Source organism: Macaca nemestrina, chromosome 12 (assembly GCF_043159975.1).
Source record: "Macaca nemestrina isolate mMacNem1 chromosome 12, mMacNem.hap1, whole genome shotgun sequence".
Taxonomy (NCBI): Eukaryota; Metazoa; Chordata; class Mammalia; order Primates; family Cercopithecidae; genus Macaca; species Macaca nemestrina.
In genome coordinates, this window is record NC_092136.1 from 8,041,271 (window position 1) to 8,053,639 (window position 12,369).

The 12,369-nt window shown below is 56.6% G+C and overlaps 1 protein-coding gene across 6 annotated transcripts; it reads left to right on the plus strand.

Moving 5' to 3' along the window:
* Positions 1 to 300: 300 nt before the first annotated feature.
* LOC105469632 (solute carrier family 29 member 2) lies at positions 301 to 11,941 on the plus strand. Of its 6 annotated transcripts, none has more exons than XR_011610471.1 (13): positions 301 to 474; positions 723 to 804; positions 2,222 to 2,385; positions 2,539 to 2,678; positions 3,067 to 3,201; positions 3,856 to 3,953; positions 4,177 to 4,261; positions 5,118 to 5,251; positions 5,453 to 5,558; positions 5,663 to 5,748; positions 7,287 to 7,486; positions 8,154 to 11,475; positions 11,683 to 11,941. XR_011610471.1 is itself a non-coding variant. In XM_011720938.2 (12 exons), the coding sequence occupies exons 1-12, from the start codon at positions 446 to 448 to the stop codon at positions 8,263 to 8,265; spliced, it is 1,371 nt and encodes a 456-aa protein (XP_011719240.1). In that variant the 5' UTR covers positions 301 to 445; the 3' UTR covers positions 8,266 to 11,941. The 6 variants fall into 6 exon arrangements, 2 of the variants coding, with proteins under 2 accessions (XP_011719240.1, XP_070930334.1); XR_011610470.1 differs by having other exon boundaries at positions 8,154 to 8,965; positions 9,045 to 11,941; XR_979999.2 differs by having other exon boundaries at positions 8,154 to 8,512; positions 11,539 to 11,941.
* Positions 11,942 to 12,369: the final 428 nt, after the last annotated feature.

The following is a 12,369-nucleotide window of genomic DNA, read 5'->3' on the forward strand; positions in this document are numbered from 1 at the left end:
GCGCCAGTGCTGCCCCTACAGAGCTCTCAGCGAGGGGTGGAGGTGAGGTTACCCCCAGCCCCTACCCCCGCCTTCCCCTCCGGCGCCCGCGGAGAGGACTGGGGTCTGCGGGGAGGGGTTGTGCCGTGAGCGGGCGGGTTCCGGAGGCTCCGAGGTGGGGCGGGGCCCGAGCCGGAGTCTAGAGTCCCTGCGGCGGGTGCGGGAAGGAAAGACGGGTGGCGCGACCCTCTGTCCCCGCCCCGGGGGCGGAGCCCAGGTCCCAGCCTGCGGAGCGCGAGACCCGCCGAAATCCGCCGGAGGCTACCTGTGCCGCTCCTGCAGCCCTGCACCGGGATCTGGGGAGACCCGCCCCCCGCCCCACCGGTGCTGCGGCCCTCGGCCCCAGCGCAGGTGCTGGTGGGGCTTCTCTGTCCCTTTCACCCCAGGCGCATCCGCTGCGACGGCCATGGCGCGAGGAGACGCCCCGCGGGACAGGTGAGTGGGCCCGGGTGGGTGCGGACCGGGACCCAAGTGACCGGGGGCGTTGCAGACCCGCTCCCTGGAGGCGCTCCGAGGCGCAGAGAAGACCGGATCGAACTACAATTCCCATCAGCCGACTCCCTCTGCCGCCAGAGCTGGGGTGATGGGGGTTGTAGTCCGCTCCGGAGGGGGCGGCCTGGGAGGCGGGAGGGCCCGCGGAGGCGGGTGCGTCCTCGGGGTGACCTTCCCACCGATCCCCACAGCTACCACCTGGTCGGGATCAGCTTCTTCATCCTGGGGCTGGGCACCCTCCTTCCCTGGAACTTCTTCATCACCGCCATCCCGGTGAGACTCCTGGCGGCGTGGCAGCCTCGTGGCCGCAGCCAGCACCCTTTGGGATGAGGTTTACCGGGCGCTTCCTCACCGCGCACCTGTGACCCCTCGTTGAGCTCATTTATGGGCTGAAGCTCGGAGCCACAGAGAGGGCAATGCTTCCCGCATGACTAGGAAAGCAGAACTTCAGGAATGTCCACATCTCAGAGGGCCAAGGCCACCAGCCCACAGGGTCTGGAATGAGCAAAGGCGCTGCCCACCCACCTCCTCTATGTGTCGTTATTCCTGAGTCAGTCACCCCAAAAGTCGGTTATCGAACGTTTGATTTTCTTTGGAATACCATGAATTTTACTCATTCATGCATTCATTCGTTCAACAAACGTTTAATGTGCACCTACTGTGGAGAAGGCACTGGGGACACAGGAGGGAACAGCAGGGAGTGTCTTCAGGGAAGGCAGAAATATGGGGTTTGCATTGTCTTTGGGACCGGGTTATTCATCTGTATTCACTGCAACAACTTTGCAAATGCCTCTTGGGTACTGGCTCTGTGCTGGGCCCTGGAAACCCAGAGATGAATCAGCCCCTGGTCTTGAGAGCAAGAGGGGCCAAAGAGCTATTAATAATGTAACATGATGCGCGACATTCCAGGCTTACAGCAGAGTGCAGTGGGTCCCCAGGGGAGGGAGAAAGTTTCTTCTGCTTCGTGGAAGAGATTTGTAAATTGGGAGTAGGGTAGGCAGAGTGCATATGGAGGGGTGTGGTCAGTAGGGCATTCCAGGTGGAGGTGACAGCCACACCAGGCGGAGATGACAGCCACGCCCAAGGCAAACAGGCAAGAGAGGATCAGCCTGTTTAGAGAGAGATCCAGAGCCAGGGCTGCCTGGAGCTTAGCTGGATGGAGCAGAAGATGGGGCACAAAGGGAGACTGGGATCTGATTCTGAAGGGCTGTTCTATTTGGGGCTTTGCCCTGCAGGCAGTAGGTAGGAATGAAGCGGGGTGTTGAGGAGTGAGGAGGTTAAGCAGAGGAGTGGCAGGCTATGTGCTCCAGAGAGAATGCAGTTGGTCAGCACCTAGGCCAAAGCCTGGCTGACAGTAGGTGCTCAATAAATACCCCTGGAATGAATGAATCTAGCAGCTGCTGCACGAGTGGGGATGGGGGCTGGAACCAGGGCGCTGAAGAGAAGGGGCTGTCCAAGGCTGGATCAAGGCTTATGCTGGGGGCTCTTAATGCTTGGGCTGTGTCTCAGACTTCAGCCATTTAACTCAGTGCACATTCATGGAGCCCCGACTGTGTGCCAGGCGCTGGGGACAGAACAAGGACATGGCAGACAAGTCCCTGCAGACAGTAGAAAGCAATCACAAGTGAGGGGGAAGGCAGTGGGGGAAGGCTGAGAGGTGCTGACCCTCCGTCACCTCCCCACCTGGCAGTACTTCCAGGCGCGACTGGTCGGGGCCAGCAACAGCACAACCAGGATCCTGGGCACCAACCACACAGGCCCGGAGGATGCCTTCAACTTCAACAATTGGGTGACGCTGCTGTCCCAGCTGCCCCTGCTGCTCTTCACCCTTCTCAACTCCTTCCTGTACCAGTGGTGAGAGGCCTGCCCTGGCTCCTGTGCCCCCTGCCAACGCAGCTTTATTGAGGCCTTCCCCCGTGCCCCCCGTCCCCCAGCCCTACTGCCCAGCCCTTCCCCAGCCCCCTCTGGCCTGGGCCCCACTGATCCACTCTGCCCCCTTCTGAGCAGCATCCCGGAGACGGTGCGCATTCTGGGCAGCCTGCTGGCCATACTGCTGCTCTTTGCCCTGACGGCAGCGTTGGTCAAGGTGGACATGAGCCCCGGACCCTTCTTCTCCATCACCATGGCCTCCGTCTGCTTCATCAACTGTGAGCACCTTCACCCCCTCCCCAGCCAGCCCATGCAGGGCTTCAGCCTGGCCTCATTACTGAAAGGGCCCAGCATATCTGAGAAGGGAAGACAGCATCATGGTCACTCATATCCCTGGTAAAGAAACTGAGGCCCAGAGGGAGGGGAAGAGTCACTTGTCTGGTGACCTAGGAGCAGGCTTCCTGGTCGACAGCCCCACAAACCAATGGCTGCACCTCAGAAAAGGACTGAATGGCGGGTGTTGCCCCAGAGTGCCCAGAGTCCCTAGGGAAGCTCACACCTGTGCAACCTTGTCCAGAGTCCCCTGTGCATCCTGCCGACACCTCCTCCAGGGAGCCCCTGAGTCCTGCCTAGTTGAGCAGCAGCCCCCATCCCTGTCTTCCACAGCCTTCAGTGCAGTCCTACAGGGCAGCCTCTTCGGGCAGCTGGGCACCATGCCCTCCACCTACAGCACTCTCTTCCTCAGCGGCCAGGGCCTGGCTGGGATCTTTGCTGCCCTTGCCATGCTCCTGTCCATGGCCAGTGAGTGCACTTGGGTGGCTGGAGGGCTGGGGCGGCCTCTGAGGTTTGGGGAACAGAGAGGGCATGTGAGAGCAAGACACCTGGGTTCTGGGTGAAGATGGAGGTAAGAGGGTGATATGGAAATGGGGATTGGGTCTGGGGCTAGGGAGTGGGGCTCATGGGCCCTGCAGTGAGGAGTAATAACCAAGCGAGGACTGGGTTAACTCAGGGACAGGGGCAGGATTCCTGGGGCCAGTACTGGCATGCAGCAGCAGGTTGAAGTTGAAGGATGAGGGGATGGGTTTGGGATTCAGATAGTCTTGGATTTGAATCTGCTTCACCGCTTACCAGCTAGGGGCACTGGACAAGGCTTGTCACCGCTCTGTGCTAGTTTCCCCACCTACGTGATCGTTCTAGCTCCCTGCTCAGATTATAATGAGCATGCAATAAGAGAAGGCTCCTGGCACATAGTACGTGCTCAACAAAAATGACATGTAGGGGAAAGTGGGAAAAGGGCAGGGCTGCCCTGGGGCCCTGTACAAGATTCCCATTTTCAGTGAAGGGAGGCTGGGAGTGGGTCTGAGAAGTCCACAATGGGAAGTGGGACAAGAGTTGGAAGCCCCGTGGGAGCTGGTGGGACCAGGTGCCTCTTCTGCAGCTGAAGTTTCTCCGCAGGTGGCGTGGACGCCCAGACCTCCGCCCTGGGGTACTTTATCACGCCCTGTGTGGGCATCCTCATGTCCATCATGTGTTACCTGAGCCTGCCTCACCTGGTGAGCCTGCTGTTGGGCTCGAGGCCCCACCTTAAAGCATCTTGGATAGAGTCCTGAGTCTGAGACCCTGAGAGAGGCCAGGGGAGGTGGAGGAGACCTGGCCTCAGCCCTGACCCCCAGAGAAGACACTGAGGGACCCCAGCCTCCAGGCCAATGATGTGGGCAGGGATCCAGACACCTCAGGCAAGCCAGGCAGGCCCAACACTTTCCTGTCCTTCTGCAGAAGTTTGCCCGCTACTACCTGGCCAATAAACCATCCCAGGCCCAAGCTCAGGAGCTGGAGACCAAAGCTGAGCTCCTCCAGTCTGGTAAGCCCTGAGAGCCACCTCCCCTGGGAAGCCATTCCCTCTGTTCCCAGCCAGAGCCCACCCCTAGTAGCCTTGTGCAAACCGGAAGATCATGAAGGGAAGTTGGTAGGATTAAAGTCATCCCTGCTGTTGTTTGGGCCTCAGTTTCCACCTCTATAAAATGAGGAGGCAATAGAGCTTCCATGCATGCAAACTTTGGATCCAAAGACCTCTGAATTTGAGTACTGGTTTCACAACGTCTCAGCTGTGTGGCCTGAGACAAACCACTTAGCCACTGCAGCCCTATGAACCTCAACGTGTCATTTGTAAAGCAACGATAATGAGATCTAAGGTGCTTTGCTCATCGCCCGACCCATGCATGCGCTTCCTGGTAGCTATGCATGTTTCCATCATGAATTCGCTTCGCCTGCAGCCTGGGCTGGAGGAAGGGCACTTGTTTTTTTTGGGGGGGCGGGGGGAAGGGGGTGCTGTTTGTTGTTATTTTGAGGCAGCATCTCACTCTGTCACCTGGGCTGCACTGCAGCGCAATCACAACTCAACTGCAGCCTCGACTTCCTGGGCTCAAGTGATCCGCCTCAGTCTCCCGAGTAGCTGGGACTATAGGTGCAGGCTGCCATGCCCGGCTAATTTTTGTATTTTTGTAGAAATGGGGATTTACCATGTTGCCCAGGCTGGTCTCGAACTCTTGGGCTCAAGCAATCTGCCCACCTCAGCCTCCCAAAGTGTGGGGATTACTGGCGTGAACTACCATGCCCAGCTGAGGATCACTTGTTTTAACTGCTGGGAATCTCCCTTCGTTGGGCCTGGCTGTCGGGAAACTTGGGTCACAAGCATGACCCCTCGCCCCTCCCCCCAGATGAGAACGGGATTCCCAATAGTCCCCAGAAGGTAGCTCTGACCCTGGATCTTGACCTGGAGAAGGAGCCGGAATCAGAGCCAGATGAGCCCCAGAAGTCAGGAAAACCTTCAGTCTTCGTTGTCTTCCAGAAGGTTTGGCTTGGATATAGCCCCAACCACCATCCCTGGGGAATAATGGGGTTCACATTGTCTCCCCCAAGGTCATAGGGTCATAGTGGGTCAGGGACACAGCTGGGCCAGACCCCAAGTGTCCTGCTCCCAGATGGGGCTTGGGCAAGAGGGTGGGGCCCTGGGACTGCCCTGCCTGCTCACACCCCTGCCTCTGGCTCCCAGATCTGGCTGACAGCGCTGTGCCTTGTGTTGGTCTTCACAGTCACCCTGTCCGTCTTCCCCGCCATCACAGCTATGGTGACCAGCTCCACCAGTCCCGGGAAGTGGAGTGAGTGTCGGAGTGGAGAAGACAGCAGGGTGGGGGGTACAAAGGGGAGAGGACGGGAGAGGGGAATTGGGGACCAGTATGAGCTGCAGCCCTTTCCCTCCCAGGTCACTTCTTCAACCCCATCTGCTGCTTCCTCCTCTTCAACATCATGGACTGGCTGGGACGGAGCCTGACCTCTTACTTCCTGTGGGTAAGCACACCAGGGCTGGGTGATCTGATGTTTTAGGAAGCAGTTTGGGATCCGAGGTCTTGAAAGAGCATGGAGGTGATTTTCCAGTAGTCCAAGTGGCCTGGCAGTGGAACCACTGGCCAAGCGGCAGGGAGCACCTGGGCCCTGGAGGTGTGCAGGCCAGGGCTTGCACCGTGAGCTCCTTGAAAGCAAAAGTCACGTCCAGCTGACCTCTGTGTCCCCAGCATGCAGCCTTCGCTGCTCAGAGAATGTTACATGGAGGTTCCTGCACCAGGTGAGGGACTGAGCAAGAGCCTTAGGTTTGGGGTTGGTTTTAGCCATGGTGCTGTGTCTTTAAATGAAATCTTCCAAAGAGACAATACATAAAGCAGGTGAAAGAGGAGCTGGTCTCATCCAAGTCAGGACAGGAGCTGATCTACCGCTTCCGATCCCACTCAGAAACCCCATCTGCCCCCAGGGGGTTCTGGGAACCACCAGGGGATGCTCTGAGGAACCGAGTATGTAAACTGTAAATGCTGTGGAGAGCACAAGCTGGAGCCTGGGAGAGGTAGAGGTGAGCCCCAGGCCGGTCCCTGATTGCTGGGTGGCCTTGGCCCAGGCCCCAGCGCTGGGTCCTCCCTCACTGGCTCACAGGGTAGGTCAGGTCAGAGGAGGTCAGGGGGTGACAGATGGGTCTATCCTATGGGTGGGCCAGGCGTGGTGGCTCATGCCTATAATCCTAGCACTTTGGGGCCGGACGCAGTAGCTCACGCCTGTAATCCCAGCACTTTGGGAGGCCGAGGTGGGTGGATCACGAGGTCAGGAGTTCTAGGCCAGCCTGGCCAACATGGTGAAACCCCGTATCTACTAAAAAGATAACAATTAACTAGGCATGGTGGTACATGCCTGTAATCCCAGGGAGGCAGAAGCTGCAGTGAGCCGAGATCGCACCACTGCTCTCCAGCCTGGGAGACACAGCGAGACTGTGTCTCAAAAAAAAAAAAAACAAAACAAAACCTAAAATTCGAGCACTTTCGGAGGCCAAGGCAAGAGGATGGCTTGAGCTGAAGCTCAGGAGTTCAAAACCAGCCTGGGCAACACAGTGAGACCTTGTCTGTACACACACACACACACACACACACACACACACAAATTTTTAATGAAAAAAAGAGGCTGGGTGTGGTGGCTCACGCCTGTAATCCCAGCACTTTGGGAGGCCGAGGCGGGTGGATCACTTGAGGTCAGAAGTTCGAGACCAGCCTGGCCAACATGATGAAACCCCCGTCTCTACTAAAAATACAAAACTTATCTGGGCATGGTGGCGGTGGGTGCCTATAGTCCCAGCTACTCAGGAGGCTGAGGCAGGACGATTTCTTGAACCCAGGAGGTGGAGGTTGCAGTGAGCTGAGATCAGGGCCACTGCACTCCAGCCTGGGCAACAGAGTGAGACGCCATCTAAAAAAAAGAAAAAAAATAAAAAGTACTCTATGGATGTCCTGAGATGCCCTGGAGCAGAGACCTGGATCCAGGGACCACACTGACCCCAGCCTCTGCCACAGCCAGATGAGGACAGCCGGCTGCTGCCCCTGCTGGTCTGCCTGCGGTTCCTGTTCGTGCCCCTCTTCATGCTGTGCCACGTGCCCCAGAGGTCCCGGCTGCCCACCCTCTTCCCACAGGATGCCTACTTCATCACCTTCATGCTGCTGTTTGCCATTTCTAATGGCTACCTGGTGTCCCTCACCATGTGCTTGGCGCCCAGGTCCGGGGGAATGGGGTGGGGTAGGGGACTGGGAGTGGGGAGGTGGGTTCAGTCTTTGGGAAGGGACTGCCTTCGAGGGAGGGATGGCCCATCTTGCTTCTGGCCAGCCCAACCTTAGCTGTCTGCAGGCCTTGCTGGCGCCCCTTGCCTGGCCAGCCCTTAACTGCAGGGGAGAGGAGAACTGGGCTAGTGAGGTACCTGCCCAGCAAAGTAGCCCAGGCACTGGTTCTGGGGCCTCCTCAATGGGCCTCAGTTTCCCCATCTGTAAAAAAAAAAATGGGTTGAACTGTCATTCCTCAGGGCCCATCTAGCTGTAAAATTCTCAGTTGAAGGAGAGCTAAGGTTTTGACGAAAAACAAGGTTCATGGGCTATTTCCTCAAGGGGCAATGGAGTGGAGAATCCAGAGAAAATGAAGCTGGCAGGGCAGACAGGTTGGGAGCACTGTGGAAAGGGCAGGCTGTGGAATCTGGAATCCCATCATGTTGGACCCAGAGGCCCTGAGAGACATCCTTATCCAGCAGCCTCATTTACAGACCAGGAAACAGGCCCAGAAAGACGGGGCCAGTTTTGGTGACAGAGCCCAGACTGGATGGGCAGCGGGGGGTGGAGCTGGGTCTAGGTTTGGACCCAGCGTTTTCTAAGAGCTCCTGTTCCCGGGTGTTCTAGGCAGGTGCTGCCACACGAGAGGGAGGTGGCTGGCGCCCTCATGACCTTCTTCCTGGCCCTGGGACTTTCCTGTGGAGCCTCCCTCTCCTTCCTCTTCAAGGCGCTTCTCTGAAGTGGCCCCTCCGGGCTCTTTGGCAGCCTCTTCTCAACGTCTCCTTCTGAAGCTGAGATCCAGCCCAGGGCGAATGGCGAGCTTGGCTTAGGCCTCTGCTGGGTGGAGGCCTCTGGGCCTGGGGCTACCAGCAGGGGACAGGAGCTGCTCTTCATCCACTTGGAGTGCTGCGGGGAAGAATTCATCACCCGTCATTCTAACCCTCACCCAGGAATGGGGGTGACTTGCACAAGACCTCATGGAAAGGGTAATGTCTAGAGAAGAGAGGGTGCAGGGCATGGCCGCTCCCCACCACCAGGTCTGCATTTGTTCATCATCACCAGGAGCAGAGGCAACCAGAGGGTTCAGAGTGGGAGGTGGGGCCAGCCCAGGGCAGGAGCTCCTCGTCCTCCCAGGCCTCAGCGACCCAGGGTAAAAGGTGCCAGGGAAGTTGGGGGGACCTGGAAGAAGAAACAGGTGTTGAGGACCTGAGAGTGCTCAAAGGGCCAGGCTCAGCCTCAAGCAGTGTTTTCATTGCCAACACTTACTGTCCCCACTCCACAGAGCCCAGCTGGGCCTGGGCCCCAGAGCCACAGCTAGCCTGCATGTGTGCACTGCACTTTACAGTTTGCAAACCTCTTCCATACCCACTCTCTCACTGAAGCCTAATTGAGGCCCTTGAAAGGAGCTGGGCAAGGATTGTGCTTCCCTCATTATACAGGTGAGGAAACTGAGTCCTGGGGAAAGTGACTGGTCCGTGGTAGAGCCGGGATCCAACCCCATCTCCCTCCTCCCTGTAGGTGCTGTTCTTCCTGCCCAACACCTGTTTCTGTTTTCCTCAAGGGGTTCGGGGCAGGAGCCCTGGGCACTTACTCCCCCTTTTTGCTGTTTCTCCTTCGGACCCTGCTCTTGGGTCTAATAACAACCCCATTTATTTGTATGATGCGTTCACCAAGTCTTTATTTCCGAAGTGCTGTTGGCTCTATTGGCCTCAGTGAACTGGGTGGGGTTGGAAAGATTGTACCCCATTGACAGGTGGGATGACTGAGGCCCCGAGAGGGGTAGGGATTGGTGGTCATCTCTGTGCTGGGTCCTCTGGACCACATGATAGCTGGGGGGTACTGACCTGCAAGGAACTCTGAGCTCCTGGGCAGAGCACCTGGTTAGATGGACAACTATTGCTCTCCCCCTCCATGAGTCCCTGGGCTCTCACTGGCATCCTCTGCCTCCCCAGGGTCGCTTCTCCTCAGAAATCTGGCCTTAGAGAGGCAGTCAGTGTGGGCAGGGCTTTGGCGACCCCATCAGTTCTACAGAGGATGAAGGAAAGTCTGCTTCACCACACACCTGTACTACCCTGCCCATCCCAGAGAAAAGCAACGGTTTTCTGCCCACCTGCCATTGTGAACATTCACTGAACACCTATTAGATATCGGATGCTCAGCCAGCATAGGGTACCTGCTCAGAAGCCAGGGGCTCTTGGCATCAAAGAGGAAGATGGGCAAGATATGACCTTGGTTGCTGAAATAAGCCACAGGGTAGACCCCAAGTAAGGATTCATTCCTTCAAGCACTGTTCACAGGCAGCTGCCCTGGCCAGGCCCTGCCTAGGCTGGAGACTCTGAAACAAAGGAGACAGTCCCCACTCCTAAGGCCACGGGAAGCCAAATGTAACTTGTGATACGTCTTGTGAGGGCCCTGCAGAAGCATGTCGAGGGAGCCACTGATTCCACCTGAGAATCAGGCAGTCATTCTGGAGGAGGTATTTCCCCAGCTGGTCCCTGAGGGATGAATATGAGTTTGCTAGTCTGAGGTGGAGGAAGGGCAGAAGCAGAGAAGCCACAGAGGAGTTGATCCCGGCAGTCCAGTGGGGAGGTGATGGGGCCTAGACAGTGGCTTCCAGAGGAGGACTGATACAGGAGATGAGGGAGGCTGCCTCTATGGAGGCCAGCTAACCTCGTGGACAAGTGCATGCATGCTGACCCAGAGTCCTGGGTTCAAATTGGCCCTTTTCTTTATGACCTGCCTGAGCTGGAGTCCTGGAGTGAGGTTGGAGCTAGAGTACCACCTCTGATGATATTAGGGAAACGGTTATTGGAGTCCTAGGAGTCTCTCGCAAGACCACTAGGCCTAGCTGTGCTGTTTGACTGGGACTGTTGGGGGCAGGACCCCAATACTTGCTGGGTCCCCTTCTCCTTCTCTACCTTCAGAGGAGAGGACAACTGTTGTCCATTGTACCTAAAAGCTCCCTAGAAGCCGGGCACGGTGGCTCATGTAATCCCAGCACTTTGGGAGGCCGAGGCGGGCAGATCACCTGAGGTCGGGAGTTCGAGACCAGCCTGACCAACATGGAGAAATCCCATCTCTACTAAAAATACAAAATTAGCCAGGTGTGGTGGCACATGCCTGTAATCCCAGTACTTGGGAGATTGAAGCAGGAGAATCACTTGAACCCAGGAGGCAGAGGTTGCAGTGAGCCGAGATCGCACCATTGTGCTCCAGCCCGGGCAATAGGAGTGAAACTCCATCTCAAAACAAAACAAAAGCTCCCCAGACCTGCCAGATCCACCTGGGACCAAGAAGGCAGACACCCACCTGCCCACCTCACAGGCCAGACAGTCCCAGGAAACCCACTAGGGCCACCCGTCACCCAGAGCAAGCCCAGTGGAGGGTGGGGCCCAAAAAGAGGACACTTACCCCTCAGGTGTCCTTATGATGTCACAACCTGGGATTCCGTCTTCCCATCCTCCTTCCCAGTAGACCCAGCACAAGTTTATCAGCTCAGGATGCAGGGGCTTTGATGTTGGAAACATTCTTGGACTGGTTGGCTACACCTGCCTGCCCCTCACCTGACGCCTAGTCCCCAGCTACTGCTGCCTCCCCACCTGTCACAGCTCTGCCGACAGCGCCTAGTCCCCAGCTACTGCTGCCTCCCCACCCTGTCACAGCTCTGCCGACAGCGCCTAGTCCCCAGCTACTGCTGCCTCCCCACCCTGTCACAGCTCTGCCAACAGGCCCGGATTCCCGCGGACGCAGCCATTTTCCATCAGCAAACACTTGCACTGCACAGGGCACTGAGCTGGGCTCAGTGGAGAGATATCTTTACCCTCAAGTTGCTGACCCTTTTATGGAAGAGGAGACTGGTGGTTGGAATTCTACTACGTGAGGCCAGGCATGGTGGCTCACGCCTGTAATCCCAGCACCTTGAGAGGCCAAGGCGGGCGGATCACTTGAGGTCAGGAGTTTGAGCCCACCCTGGCTAACATGGTGAAACCTGGTCTATATTTTAAAAATACAGGGCACAGGGCGGAAGCAGAGGGGCGCAGGGCGGAAGCAGAGACGTTGGCGGCGTGAAGCTCAGGAGTATACATCAGAGGAAGCCAAAAGCCAGCTGGAATAGTTCCTGAATACAGTTTTAATCTTGTTTGCAATTATTTCAAAGGGGAGAAATCATCTGGATCAGAATTAAGATGCTCTGGTTTCAAGGAAATAGCATGCAACTTGCCAGATCCACCTTTGGACTCTTCCTGAGAAATTGCTCTGCGTCTGAGACAACTCTGCCTGTGCTGACCTTATTCACAAAGGACCCACGCCCCTTTTGTGGTGAAGCCAAGGAAGTACTCAAGCCCTATAAAAACAGGGTAATATAATACAGTGTGGCTTTTATGTATGTGGAATGAATATAGATGTGGTATAAAGTATCTGCCTGGATCCTTTCTTTAGGAAAAGAGATTAAATGATTTTTCATTTAAAAAAAATACAAAAATTAGCCAGGAGCGGTGATGGGCGCCTGTAATCCCAGCTACCCGGGAGGCTGAGGCAGGAGAATCACTGGAACCCAGGAGGCGGAGGCTGCAGTCAGCCAGGATTCTGCCACTGCACACCTGGGTGACAGAGCAAGACCATCTCAAAAATAAAAAATAAAAAATAAAAATAATTCCACTACATGAAAAGCATTTGACATTTGTGATCTGCTTTTCCACCTGCCTCAAAATGCCACATGTTGTCAGAGTTTGGCCCCTTTTGAGTGGCCCCAGAGGCCTCCCTACCTAACCCTCACACCCTGCTTTGTATGGAAATGACATCTCTGGCCAGGGCTGACTGGACCAGGGCCGGGTCTGAGCCATGG

Excerpts from the sequence above, each read along its gene's own strand:
- LOC105469632 (XM_011720938.2), top strand. The coding sequence starts at position 446 with ATGGCGCGAGGAGACGCCCCGCGGGACAG. Across the intron at positions 4,262-5,117 it reads AGCTGAGCTCCTCCAGTCTG|ATGAGAACGGGATTCCCAAT; the intron begins GTAAGCCCTGAG and ends CCCTCCCCCCAG. Across the intron at positions 5,749-7,286 it reads TGACCTCTTACTTCCTGTGG|CCAGATGAGGACAGCCGGCT; the intron begins GTAAGCACACCA and ends CCTCTGCCACAG.